Below are 13005 nucleotides of genomic sequence, written 5' to 3'. Positions count from 1 at the left end.
ATTAGCAAGACTAGCTACAGACTTGAATTCCCTATGAAAACTTCTCAAGACCTATGCTTTGATAACCAAAAAGCTGTGGTTTACTTTCTCAGGCTCCACCCTACATATCCCACCATCTTCAATTCACCCATTAGAGCCCTACATAGATAGTTCCCAGACCACAGCCAGACCTGACCTCTTGCTCTGCGATACGTAAAGCATTGTCTTGTCGAGCATCCTCGTCAGTCCTAGAGCCAGTTGGGGACTGGATACGTCTGATCAGCCTCTGTTCACAGTCCTCTAGACGGAGCCTTATGTTTGTCAGCTCTGAGATATATGTCCTAGCAACTGTCTCATCCTTATCTTCTGTGGAGACAAAAGATTGAAGTCAATCAATGGCCAACTCAGAATAAAGCCAAAGTCTACCCCCTAGCTTGAAATAAAGACTCCATTGGGGAACAAAGAACCAAAATCTTTTCCTAAATTCTATCTACACTGAACTCTTCAGAATTCTTTCAACCATCAAGTGGCTGTGAAATAATTATTACTTTTTTTCTGAACTTATTATTTCACTGGTACAGAGCACACCAAGTAAGGAAATTCCTACTATCAATGTGGACCCCAACTTCCTCTACAGCAGTGATGATGAACCTATGGTATGTGCCAAAGATGGCACACAGAGCGCTCTTGGTGGGCATGACAACCCCCCCCCCCCAATTCATTACTAGAAGGGCAGAGGAACTCAGGTGGAACTGTTCCCTTCCCCCTCGCCCCTGTGCCTGATGACATTTTTTCACTTCACCTAAGGCTCTGCCAGGCAGCCCAATGGGAACTCATAGAGGGTAAGATGGGTGGTGACAGAGCTGGAGGGGAGTGGAGTGCTCAGGCCATTCCCCTCCCCCTCTCCACACTAGCTAAGGACATTCCTTACTTTACCCACCTCTTCGGTCAGTAGCCCAATGAAAGTGCTATCTCCCTCCACTGTATGTGTGGGTGTGTGTGGGCCCACAGGGCACACTTGGAATGGGGGGATGGGGGAGGGGGCAGGGGGAAGTGTACAGTCTCTAAAAAATTTGCCATCACTGCTGTATACTATAAAATCTCATAAAGTTGCCTGAGGCACTTAGAGGTTAAATGGCTTGTCAGGGTTATGCAGCTAAACCTGTGTCAAAGGCAGGGTTTGAGCCTAAATCTTCCTGAGTCCAAGCTTGGCTCTCTATATACAATACCATGGTGAAAAATGTGAACACATAAGAAAGAGAAGGGGATTATATAGCAGAACAAAAAGAATCAATATACAGTATGGTAAAGAAGATGTGGGAGTCTGTTATAACTCTTTCACTGTAAAGCTGTGTGAGACTGTATGAGACTGATCAACTCTCAGGCTTAGTTTTCTCATTTGCAAAATCAGAATATGATTACTTATTCTTCCCTACTAGGGCTGTTATGACAAAGCCTTTTGTAAATTATAAAATATAACATAGATGTAATCTATTAATATGCTGATCTATTTCTCACATTGTACTATAAGGGTGCTATGTAAAGGAGTGCTCCCAAAATGTGATTTGCAGATTTCATGTTTATATGGCCTTTCTCAACATATATGTATCTTTGATGTTAAGAAGATTAGATTTCATTGGGAGAAAAAATGAACTAAGTTTAGAGGCTTGTGAGGTTCTCCCTCTCTTAAGATCATCTTTCCCACACCTACCATTCTCTAAGGATTCAGCCAGCTGCTGGTAGTGTGCTTTACAAGAATCCACCTCCTCTTCCAGGTGTAAACGATCAGACACTGAGAAGAGTGAGGAATCCCGACTGTCTTGTAGGAAATCTTCATAGTGGGTCTGGAGGTTCTCCATGACCTGATGGCTCTCAGCAGAGGCCAAGGATCGAAGCTAGGAAGTATGAAAAATCATTTCATAGATTAGAGTCAATACAGGTTATTTTACTAACATACCTGCTGTTTTCCCTAGCCAAGTAAGCTAGTGTTTTTGTTTCCCAATACTACATTTTCACAAAAATATCTCTGGCTCTGTGATGCTCCAATCATCTGGCTAGGCCTCCCATTGGAACCAAAAGAAATTCTCCTAACAAAGTCAAACTAATATCATGTGGAGAGAGGAATCCATCAAATTACCTTCTCCAGGTTCCAGCTCTGCACAAGATCAATGTCCTTCCGCAGATAGTGCCACGAAATAAGACTTTTGGTATTCATGTGCAGCTGATGCCAAAGGGTCATCACCTTCTGATAGGCCTGCTCCACTCTAGAAACAATAGAGACAAATTACTGTGTGGTCAAGGAAGTGCTTACGAAGTTCACAAAGGTAAACATTTTAACACTTTAAAGTGTTCATTAGGTAAGTTAAGTAACTCTTCATATATCAAGAAGCTCAAAGCACTAATAAGTGCTTCAGTTTCAGTTTCAGAGAAGGGGCAGACCTGCCTACATTGGCAGAAGGAGTTTCTTTATCTGAAAGTTCCCAATATCAATGGAATAACAGTTTCAGTCCCTATAGTGTTCATTAGACATGAACTGCTATAATTGAGCCCTGCTAGTAGTCCTTTGCTGGCCATGGGCTACATTTCAGAAATATTCTAAGATTAAAAGTGGAAGTTTAGGGGATTAAGTATGCAAAGTACTGCACATGCAGTGAGACACGGACAATGTGTGGATCAGTTTTGCTTGATTGTTTTACTTTGTAGGTAGCTAGATGATACAGTGGAGAATACTGGACTTGGAATCTTGCCCCACACTTAAGAGCTGTGTAGCCCTAAGTAAAGTCACTTAACATCTCCCAGATTCAGTTTCCCCATTTATAAAATGGGGCTAATAATACCACCTACCTCACATTTATTGTGGACATTAAAATGAATTAGTATATTCAAAGTATTTTGCAAACTTTAAAGTACTATATAAATATCAGACACAATTATTGTTATTATTTTTTAAGGTAAAAGCGAAAACTTTGGCCATGGGTTGGTAGTATATTGGAAAATGACTGGGATGTAAAGAATAAAAGACATCTACAAATTTCTATAAAAAATAGATGATTTATCAGCTAAGTACAAAGACAAATACATCTGCAAAGTGTGGTCTTTATATATAATTAGTGTCTTAGGCTTAATGAGAAAGGCCAGGAAAAGGTAAATCTTGGTAATACAATCAGATGGGATTTTCATGGAATACTCGACATTGACAAAATTAAATGCATATGTGTTTATATATACACACACATATTTGGATATATATAAAACTTAAAATCATTTAGCTGTATATGCACATTCATAAGCATGCCCTCCATTAAAGTCTTCTTCTAATGCCTCAGTGTGGCATGTGGGTGATAGTCTATGTTCTTGGAGGCAAAGCCTGTGGCAAAATAGAAAAACATACAACTTGGCAACAGACTGTATTGTCTGAGAACCAGTGAAGTAAAGTAGGTCCAGACTTATCACTAAACAGTTGACTACCAGATGATAATTTTAGGACAACAGCAACTCATGAAGACAGCATGCTAGATAAGAAGGATCTGTAATCTCTATTGGTAGAAGAAGTATTCTATCTACTATAGAGTCAGACTGATGAAATCACAGGCCTTTAGAGTAATAATACACATAACATTTTGATGTAGAATCTGTTGAGATTGGAATCTGTCGTTCAAATCCTGTTTCAGACACTCATTAGCATTTGTGTGACATAGGGCATATAACTTAACCTCTCAAAGTATTGATTTTTCATCTGTGATGAAAACCAAATGAATAGATAATATACAAAAAATTGTTTAAAACATTTTAGTGCTATATAAACAGAAGTCATTATTATCATTATTGTACTAATAAAATAATGCTTATTCTTCAATTCTAAAATACTTCAGAGATCTGCAATATTGTCAGAGTTGTTTTCCTGAGACCAGTGAGAGCGAATCTTTTAGAGACCAGGTGCTGTGCCCTGCTCCCCCCACCAAGTGCCAAGTGCATACCCATCACCCTTATCCCACACAGGGGAGGGAGGAAGCACTCCAATTGGGGTGCTGGCTGGAGGGGTGAGTGTAGTGAGGAATGTCCTCAGAGCAGGTGAAATGGGAGAGGAGAATGACCCAACTGCTCTGCTCCCCTCCAGCTCTGCCTCCTGTGAGCTGTCTACCTGCTGGGAGCCATCAGGACACGATGTTTTGACAAGGTCACCTGTTGCAGCTAAAGAGGTCACAGAGTGGCCCCTTGGCAAGATGTCATTGCCCACTCAGTTCCCTTTGTATGACCTCTCTCATTAACATCCCTTATCTATGGAATTGACATGACTGCTATTCCCCCCTATCCTCAGAAGAATAATACAAGAGCAAAATACCTGTACTCTATTTCTCCAAAACATCACCAAAAGGTCAAACCCTCAAATCCCAAAAGACTACTATGGGTTAACTTTTACTTAGGTACATAATTCCAAGTAAAACCATAGCTACAAGCCAAGCCCAGAACATTCTCACTCACAGAAAATTATTCTCATGAAGCCAGCATACAAATCAATCATAAAGGTCCATACAAAATATGCAGGTACACCAAGCTTCAACATGCCTCAGTGACTGGATTTCACAATCCAGTAACTCATCGGTCAGAAACTCCCTGATAACCCTGAAAAATGATCTGCCCGGCAATCTGAATTGTATGTTCCTCTGATCCTTCAAAGCTCAGTACTGATTGTTGAATTGTCTTTAAGAATTTCTGATTATTTCTTTTTATTAAGTGACACTGCATACTGACAAGGTTAGCAGTTGTGGGTAGTGTGAGGTCAATCAGGAAAGGAAGCATCAATCTGGGATGGAGAGGAAGTACCTGTTGGCCACCTCAATGGCATCTGTGTTGGGTGGAGGAATGAGGAAGCACACAGAGGGCACCATGGCTTCATTCCCTGTAGGGCTGATCACCTTCCACTTGGTCCGCTGCGAATTATCTTCCAATACACACTCATCATTCTTGTAGATGGTGATCTACGGAGACCAAGAAGGCCAGTTTACAACAATAGAAAAAAAACAACACCAAAAGCCAGATCAGTCTGGAAGGCATGAAGAAATGGCCTGGAAGACACATTCAGAGTGATATGAACCTGAAATATATAACCTGACATTTGGGGGGAAAAAATTCACACTGACATTCACACCTCAGGAAAGAGTGACAAATTGTGTAAATCAGGTTAACATCCTGCATGTGATAGAATCCCAGAGCTGGAAAAGAGTTATGAGAGAGCATTTAGGGTATATCCTGTCCAGAATACAAGCCTTCTCTACAATACCCTCAAGAAGGAGTCATCCAATGCTGACTGGATAACGTGTTAAGTACAAATAGGGGGATGCCTAATAAGTAGAAGGCTTAGTTTCTGTCCTCCAAGGATTTTACTTGATTATTTTTCTTTTATAACTACTATCACCAAAAAAGATGGGAAATGTTACCACAATTTTCTCATTGTAGGGCATGTGATAGTTTTTGTTTTTTTTGTTTTTTTTTTTTTGAGAAAATATATGCAGGACTCCTCTTTCTTGGGAAGGTGGCTGGGAACTGTCATTTTACATAGGAAGAAACTGAAACACATGTTACGTGTCATGGGAGAGATTTAAAATTTCTATTTCCAGGGTTCTATTCCCAGAATGTATTGGCACATTCTAAATAAAAGACTGTTCTGCCCACTTCTTCATCTATTCTTTCCCTAAACTCTCTCTCCATTAGCCTACTACCATCAATTACTGAAGGCAATGTGACTTTGAGGTTTTTTTTTTAATCTCTGTTAGTCTTCTTCTTACCCTACTATCCAGAAACCAACATTTTCTCTCTCTGTCTCCCGTCCTTCACAATGAACTAGAGGGGGTTCCTCTACCTGCTCACCTCAATCTGCCGGTAGTCACAGATAGCCTTAATGGAGATGGTGCTTGCTAGCACATGGTCTGGATTTCGGGGCTTCAGCTGAATGATGGTTTTTGATCTCCCCACCAGACTGGCAACGGAACTCTTTGAATGAATGAGTTGCTCCTTTTCATCCTACAATAAAGGAAGAAAAAAATACAAACATAAATGTTTCTAGTTAAGTGACCAACGGTAAACTAGGATAAACTAATAACCCACCCAAGCCCTGCAAGAGAAAGTCTTCTCATGGACATGGATCCTCTATGGAGCTCTCAGAGAAATAGAGGACAGAGGGAACAAGGAGAGAACATTTCTGTCTTTTCACCAAGTGCTAGAGCACCTCAGTTTTATAGCTCTCTCTCCCTCTGTTTCTTTCCCAATAATCAGAAATCCACATGCAAAAAAAAAAAAGAAAGAAAGAAAAGAAAAAGGAAATGGGAATATTGATAATAGTAAAACAGGCTTTTACTGACAGAACCCAGCTGTTCCCACCAATTTGTGAGAGGCTGGAGAATGATACTCAAATTGTCAATCTTGTAGAACAGAAGTCTATCCTCCAAACTATGCTAAAAGAACCACTATTTCTTAAATTAGAAAAGCTCATATATAAGCTCAGAAAAAGCTCATGAATCTAACTTCTTGGATTATGACTGATAGCAAATGTATCATGGTTAGATAAATGATTTAATTATATCAATTAATTATGGCTTTTAAGACCTTGCAACTTTAATGATTTGGAAAAATTTAGTTATAGTTTAGGAGAAAGAACATATAGAAGAAACTGTCAAGACTCTACTAACCCAATTATCTCACAAACACATGAGCTTCTTAAAACAGAACTGGTTAACAGCATATTGCCAATTCCATTGGAGGATAGAGTATAATTTCAATTTATTAGCCAAGATGATTCAAGCCCATTTTGAGGAATAAAAGCCCCCAGAAGAGGTAGGAATAGATGTGATGAGGGGTAGAGAGTTAATAATGCAAAGAAATGCCATTACTGAATTAAGAATATTCAGAAAAAGAATAAGAAATTCTGAACTACCTGTGCCTGTCCCAGGGAGCATGGTTGAAAGAAATACAACTTTAACTCATTACTTAAGAAAGAGGAATGGAATATATAGGGAGGCAGCCATACTGTTCCATGCTTGAAGTCTGGTCTACCCATATCAGCCTTCTGGCATTAAGCATATCAATTTCTGTCTAACCAACAGCCATAGGTCTCCACTTTCAGAGATCGAGTGGTAAGCAAAGAGAACTCTGAAAAGAACCAGAAGCCAAGAGAAATGCCCCCGAACATGACAGCTTGAGAGTACAAGCAGAGGAGCAGACTCAGGTGACTCCGTGACCCCGATGACTCCGCCAACCTGATGTCCCTGACCTGGAAAGGAGGGAACATAGCGACTCTCTGGAATTGGAGAGATGATAACAATTGCAAGAGTTAGTCTGTGGAAAGAGAGTGATGATACTGGGTACCAGCTGCCTTTTATCATGTATGTAGCCCCTCCAAATGAGTAAGGACTTAATAGCTATCATCTAGGAAGAAATCCCTTACAGTGTCTAATCATCCCCTAACCAAGGCTAATTAATAGTATTCACCAGGGTAAAACACCTAACAGAGATGTTCATACTGAACCCCTACCCTAAGGGTGCTATTTAAACAACTAGGGTCACAGATGACCAGTTGTTACCCAAACCACAATGAGTGAATACTACAGTTTAACTCAATTCTATACTCTTACTGGGAGCCCTCTATTGAAATGTTCTGTCTCCACATCTTAAGACTCCACCCCCTCAGCCTGACACAGACATAATCACCTGTAATAGATGACTAAGTAAAATCATGTATATCAAGCATTTGTAAAACTTAAGAGCACTACATTAACAATGGCTAGAGTGAGTGAGCATATGTGTAAGAGAGAGAGCAAAAGAGGGACAAGGAAAGGAGGAGAGGGGAGGAGGTAGAAGGAGGGGAGAGGGGGAGGGGGAGGGGGAGAGAGAGAGAGAGAGAGACAGACAGACAGACAGAAAAAAGGTCATCAGGAAAAAAGAAGAATGGCATACATCAAGGAGTCACCCATACTGTTGAATTCTTGAAGTATGATGTTCTTAGTATTAAGCAGGTCAATTTTTGTTTCACCAATAAACACAGATCTCCACTTCCAGAGACTATGTGTGTGGGGTGTATAAGTGGATTGGTGGTGGGCTATACAAAAACTGTAAAAGATGGTAGAATTGAGCACCTCCACCCTCAGGAGAGTCATATTTATCAATTATGGGACTCTAGCACTTAGCCCATTTTCACATTTGCAAAACTAAATTAATGCCTGTAGTGCCTACCTCAGAGAGAAGTTATGAGTATCAAATGAGAAAATGTAGATAAAACTACTTTGTAAACCTTAAAGCAGTATATCAGTATCAGTATCATTAGCTATTATTACTCTTCATTCATTCTAAACTGCAGCTTGAGCCTGTCTATCCCTGACAACTCTGAATAATGTCCATTGGTATTTAATCATGGCGTAGTTCTGCTCATGTTGGTTGTATTACCAGGCCTCTTGAAAGACTGATTTTCAAGGGCAAATGAGCATAAATAGCATTTGGATTTAAGTATGAGTCTGTTTTAGACCCTTCCAAGATAAAGTAACATAATGGACATGCAAGGACTTGGAGAAGGTAGAAATTTAATACAGCCATTATTTCACCAAGCACTATGCATGCTTTTGTTGAACTACACAGAAGTTACTTTTAAACACTGAGCAAGATGAAGGTCAAATTCCTATTATCTTACAATTCACAGAGAAGAGGGCCTTGGAAAAACTGAGCATAAATTTAAGTTTCATCATTTATATACAGCTCACATCTTTCCTTCTGCCTAGCTGAGAATGAAGAATTCACACTGAGCCCCTCTGCCTCTGCTCTACCTCATCTTCTGATCCAACAATCAGATTAAAAGAAAGCTGCCACAAAGAGGGTATGATCAGCACTGAGTGGTGCTTAGGAGATGCCTTGGACCACATGTCAATTATCTACCCCTGGAATCTAAACAACAATGTAGGCAAAGAAGGATATTGGCATTCTGAAAAGTCTATATGGTGGTGAAGTCCAAGTGCCAACTGTTACACTTTCTAATTATGTGGCCCAAGACAAGGAATAATACCATGCAGAGCTTCTGATTACTTATCTGAAAAATTAGGAAAATAATACTCCTACTACTTTCAGAGAGCTGCTGTGAGGACACTGATCTGTAAACATTAAAGTATTATAAAAATGTGACATCAATAACTTCTGCAAAGCAATTCAAAGAGAAAAGAACAGAAAAGACAAGGAAGGGACAGAAGAAAACTGCTTAAATTGCTCACTGAATAAGAGCCTACACATTATCAAGTCAACCCCACTTCTAAGGAATATTCCAAAGCAGAAACAGATTCTGCTTTTCATGGCACTTTATGAAGAAAGAAAGCATCCCAGATGATTCTCTGGCAACACCCACCATGGAGTCCTGGAGGAGGTCTTCAAGGCGGGACAAGCTGGTGTTGCAGTCACAGGAATATTTCCGTTTGATAGAGTCCTGAAGGTTCTTCAAGAATGTTTCTAGGTCTTTTGCATCACTAAAAAACTGTAGAGACACAATGGATGCCTTGTGCTCAGCACAACAGTAAACACTAAGTGCCAGGAGTGCTACCACTAAAGCAGAATGGGATCTGCTTGGCACACTGGGGCAATAAGTCATTACTCAAAGGAGCAAACAAAAATACAAAGTGAAATCCTTGAAATTCTCTCTCTGTCAAACATTAATGATGACAAACAAAAAACCCACACCAACTCCTACTGCTCTTCCTTTGGGAAATCTCTGTTCCTATCCTTGGCTTTCAACACTACCATCTGAAATGGAGAGGCTCATGCTACAAGAGCCACATCTCTCCTATTCCCAAGAGAAGAGAGCTACAGTTGGGTTTAGACACTTGATAATAAGTGGGAATAAGAAACAGCAGGGAATCCAACATCATTTAGGAGTCAATCAGAGCTCTCTGAGAAAGGGTTCAGCATGGTCAAGTAGGTACAGGAAAGCATATGGGGAGGGGAAATGGTCTCCTTTCTCATAGAAAACAATTATCAATCCAAATGGGAAATTCCTCATTTTGGAGCAAACCCCACCACAGACAGCAGCTGAAGTCCTCCCCACCCTGACTGAAGTCTGATACAATCAGCATTCTCTTCACAAGATATTATCTTCCTTACTCTCTTCTCTTTTTCCATTACACCCCCAGGCTTTGTACCTGAAAGTAAGTGCTATTCTCCTTGACATGGTGCTCCACACAAAGGCACAGCTGCTTCATCCACTGCCACTGAGACTGGATAGCAGCACTGTATGCCTTGAAAAGAGAAGAGAGAGTACTAGATGTTATAGGAAAAAAACACCGAAGTCTTAACATAGATGATAGGTGCTGTGTTAAGTGGGAATTGAGCAATGGAGAAAAGGGATGCACACAAAGAGAAAAGCTTAGCAGACACAGCCTTAGGACTTCTGATAAAGAACAGTTTTCCTTTCAGCCAATGTGGAATTGATGGAGTTACATAGGAAAACCCTCTACTCTATGGCATTTCTGCTAAAAGATCCCATCTGCATGTTGTAGGTGTGAGGAGTACCCTATTCTGTTATTTTTGACTAAAACATCATATTAATACAAACATTTTAATAATAATAATAATAAATTAGTAATAGACTATTCTTTTCCTGAACAGATAGTTAAAAGAAATGGCCTTGGCTATCTGGCCCTGGGCAAGTCATTTAACTGTTTGCCATGCCCTTGCCCTTCTAGCATAGTTATTACTAAAACAAAAAGAGAAAGAAATGACCTGTATCATTCTCAAAAGCAAGAGCCACTCTCTTCCTTTTTTTTGACTTTTGTTACTATTTATTTCCTCAGAGAGGCAAATGGTTCAATCTGGCAGAGGAAACAAACTATTTGAAATAGAAGTTAAAAGAGAGAGCAAAAGACCTCTGGAATTTCTTGTCTGTTTTCAACCATAAGAAAACTTTGGATTTATAGACCTTTCTTCCAAAGGTCTCTGGGCACTTGAAAACATTACCATCCCTTCTTTAGCCACATACCTCAACAGTCTGCTTTGCTGGGTGGTTCTCCAGTGACAGCAATTCTGCTGTATCTTGTAGAGACCTGAAAACATCTTGTTTATCATCTAGTTCCATGGTTAACTCCTAAAAATGAAATTTAATTTTATTCAATAAGTATTTAATGATAGCCTATTGTGTTAAGCAGTTTAGTCTACAAAGAATGAGAAGACATGACTTTTTTCTTGAGTCCCACAAGAGAGATAACACATGAAAAATAATAAACAACATATAATAACTAAAACCATAAATGGCTAGGTGATACTTCCAATAAATGATGGATTTTTCAGAGGAGAGAAAATTAATGATCTAAAGAAATAAACAGAATCATTAGGAAGGAGATAAGACCCAAGTAAATCTTTGAAAGGTTCTGGCAGCTGCTGGTGGAGTTGTGAATTGATCCAACCATTCTGGAGGGCAATTTGGAAGTATGCCCAAAAGTTGCTAAAAGACTGTCTGCCCTTTGATCCAGCCATAGCACTGTTAGGTTTATACCCCAAACAGATAATAAGGGAAAGGACCTGTACAAGAATATTCATAGCTGTGCTTTGTGGTGGTAAAAAATTGGAAAATGATGGGAATGGCTGAACAAATTATGGTATATGTTGGTGATGGAATACTATTGTGCTCAAAGGAATAATAAAGTGGAAGAATTCCATGTGAACTGGAATGACCTCTAGGAATTGACGCCGAGTGAAAGGAGCAGAACCAGGAGAACATTATACACAGAGACTGATACAATGTGGTACAATTGAATGTAATGGACTTCTCCATTAGTGGCAATACAGCGATCCTGAACAACTCAGAGGGATTTACAAGAAAGAACACTATCCACATTTAGAGGGAAAACTGTGGGAGTAGACAAGGGTCAAGGGGCATATGACTGGGAATGTAGAGCCTAAATGATCATCCTAGTGCAAACATCAACAACATGGAAATGGGTTCTGATCAAGGATACATGTAAAACCTAGTGGAATTGCGGGTCAGCTACAGGAAAGGGTGGCGGAAGGGGAGGGAGGGAAAGAATATGATTCTAGTAACCAAGGAACAATGTTCTAAATAGACTAAATAAAATTTTGTAAAAAAAAAAAAGGTTCAGGCGGACATAAAAGGGTGGGGATATCATGAGCAAAGGCAAGGAGACTCCCATAGGTGATAATGAAAAAAACAGCCTGGCTAAGGTGGAGTTTCGGTGTATAGAAGAGCAGAAACTAAATAAAGCTGGTTAAGCAAGTAAAAACAGAATGAAGAGGGCTTTGAATGCCAGGATGAAGAGCTTGGATTTGATCCTAGAGGCAATGGTGAACCACTGAAGGTTCTCAAGGAGGGGAGAGAAATAAGACAATAATGATGTTTTCAAATATGATATTTTAAGGAGACATCTGGAGAAGGGAAAAAAATGGAAACAAAGGAGACAAATTCAAAGTTATTCTTATTAATCCAGACATGAAGCAACTAGGGATTAACTAGAGAAAGGAATAGAAGGATGAATTTTCAAAATGTTTTGAAGAACATATAGGACTTGCTGAGTGACTATATATGGGATGAACGTAAAGACAGTCAACAAAAATCCTAAGAGATAGACCCTAGGGAGCTGAGTGCCATTGAGAAAGATAAAAAGTTGAGAAGAAAAGGCAGTTTGGAGGTAGAGAAGTGAAGTAGCTAAATTTTGAAGAAGGGATATCAGGGTAGAAATATATGGACAATAAGAGAAACATAGACCCAAATATTGTGAAGAGAAGCAGAGCCAGTAACTATCCACATACTGGAAAGAGCCCAAACCATAAAAACAGATTAGCTCCCCAAAAGAGAGAATACAAAGGGCTGAGATCCAAGAATTAAATTTGGGAAATACCATATTAAGAGATAAGAAGAAAAACCAGGAAAGAAGGCAGAGAAGCAAAGGACACTTGACACAAGTCAAAGAAAGATGCGGCAGAAAGAGTGGTGAACAGTATGAGATGCTATTGAGAGTGAGGACTCAGATGACCAGTGGAATTTGCCAA

The 13005-nt window shown here is 39.7% G+C and overlaps 1 protein-coding gene across 26 annotated transcripts in view; it reads right to left on the bottom strand.

Annotated features, from left to right (window-relative positions):
• The window catches only part of MACF1 (microtubule actin crosslinking factor 1), a 404892-nt gene that overhangs the window by 182110 nt on the left and 209777 nt on the right, over positions 1 to 13005 (bottom strand). For 25 of the 26 annotated variants that reach the window (XM_056795193.1, XM_056795199.1, XM_056795200.1 and 22 more), the window contains 8 exons: positions 10982 to 11086; positions 10146 to 10241; positions 9359 to 9484; positions 5848 to 6000; positions 4804 to 4958; positions 2117 to 2243; positions 1691 to 1874; positions 176 to 345 (listed from right to left, as the gene is read on the bottom strand). In XM_056795193.1, the coding sequence (XP_056651171.1) occupies positions 176 to 345; positions 1691 to 1874; positions 2117 to 2243; positions 4804 to 4958; positions 5848 to 6000; positions 9359 to 9484; positions 10146 to 10241; positions 10982 to 11086 (1116 nt within the window). The remainder of the gene's footprint in view (positions 1 to 175; positions 346 to 1690; positions 1875 to 2116; positions 2244 to 4803; positions 4959 to 5847; positions 6001 to 9358; positions 9485 to 10145; positions 10242 to 10981; positions 11087 to 13005) is intronic. The other variant, XM_056795178.1, reaches the window with a different exon arrangement.

The sequence above is a fragment of the Monodelphis domestica genome, chromosome 4 (assembly GCF_027887165.1).
Source record: "Monodelphis domestica isolate mMonDom1 chromosome 4, mMonDom1.pri, whole genome shotgun sequence".
Lineage (NCBI taxonomy): Eukaryota > Metazoa > Chordata > Mammalia > Didelphimorphia > Didelphidae > Monodelphis > Monodelphis domestica.
The sequence above is the reverse complement of the archived record's forward strand: the minus strand, read 5'-3'. Positions and strand labels throughout refer to the sequence as shown.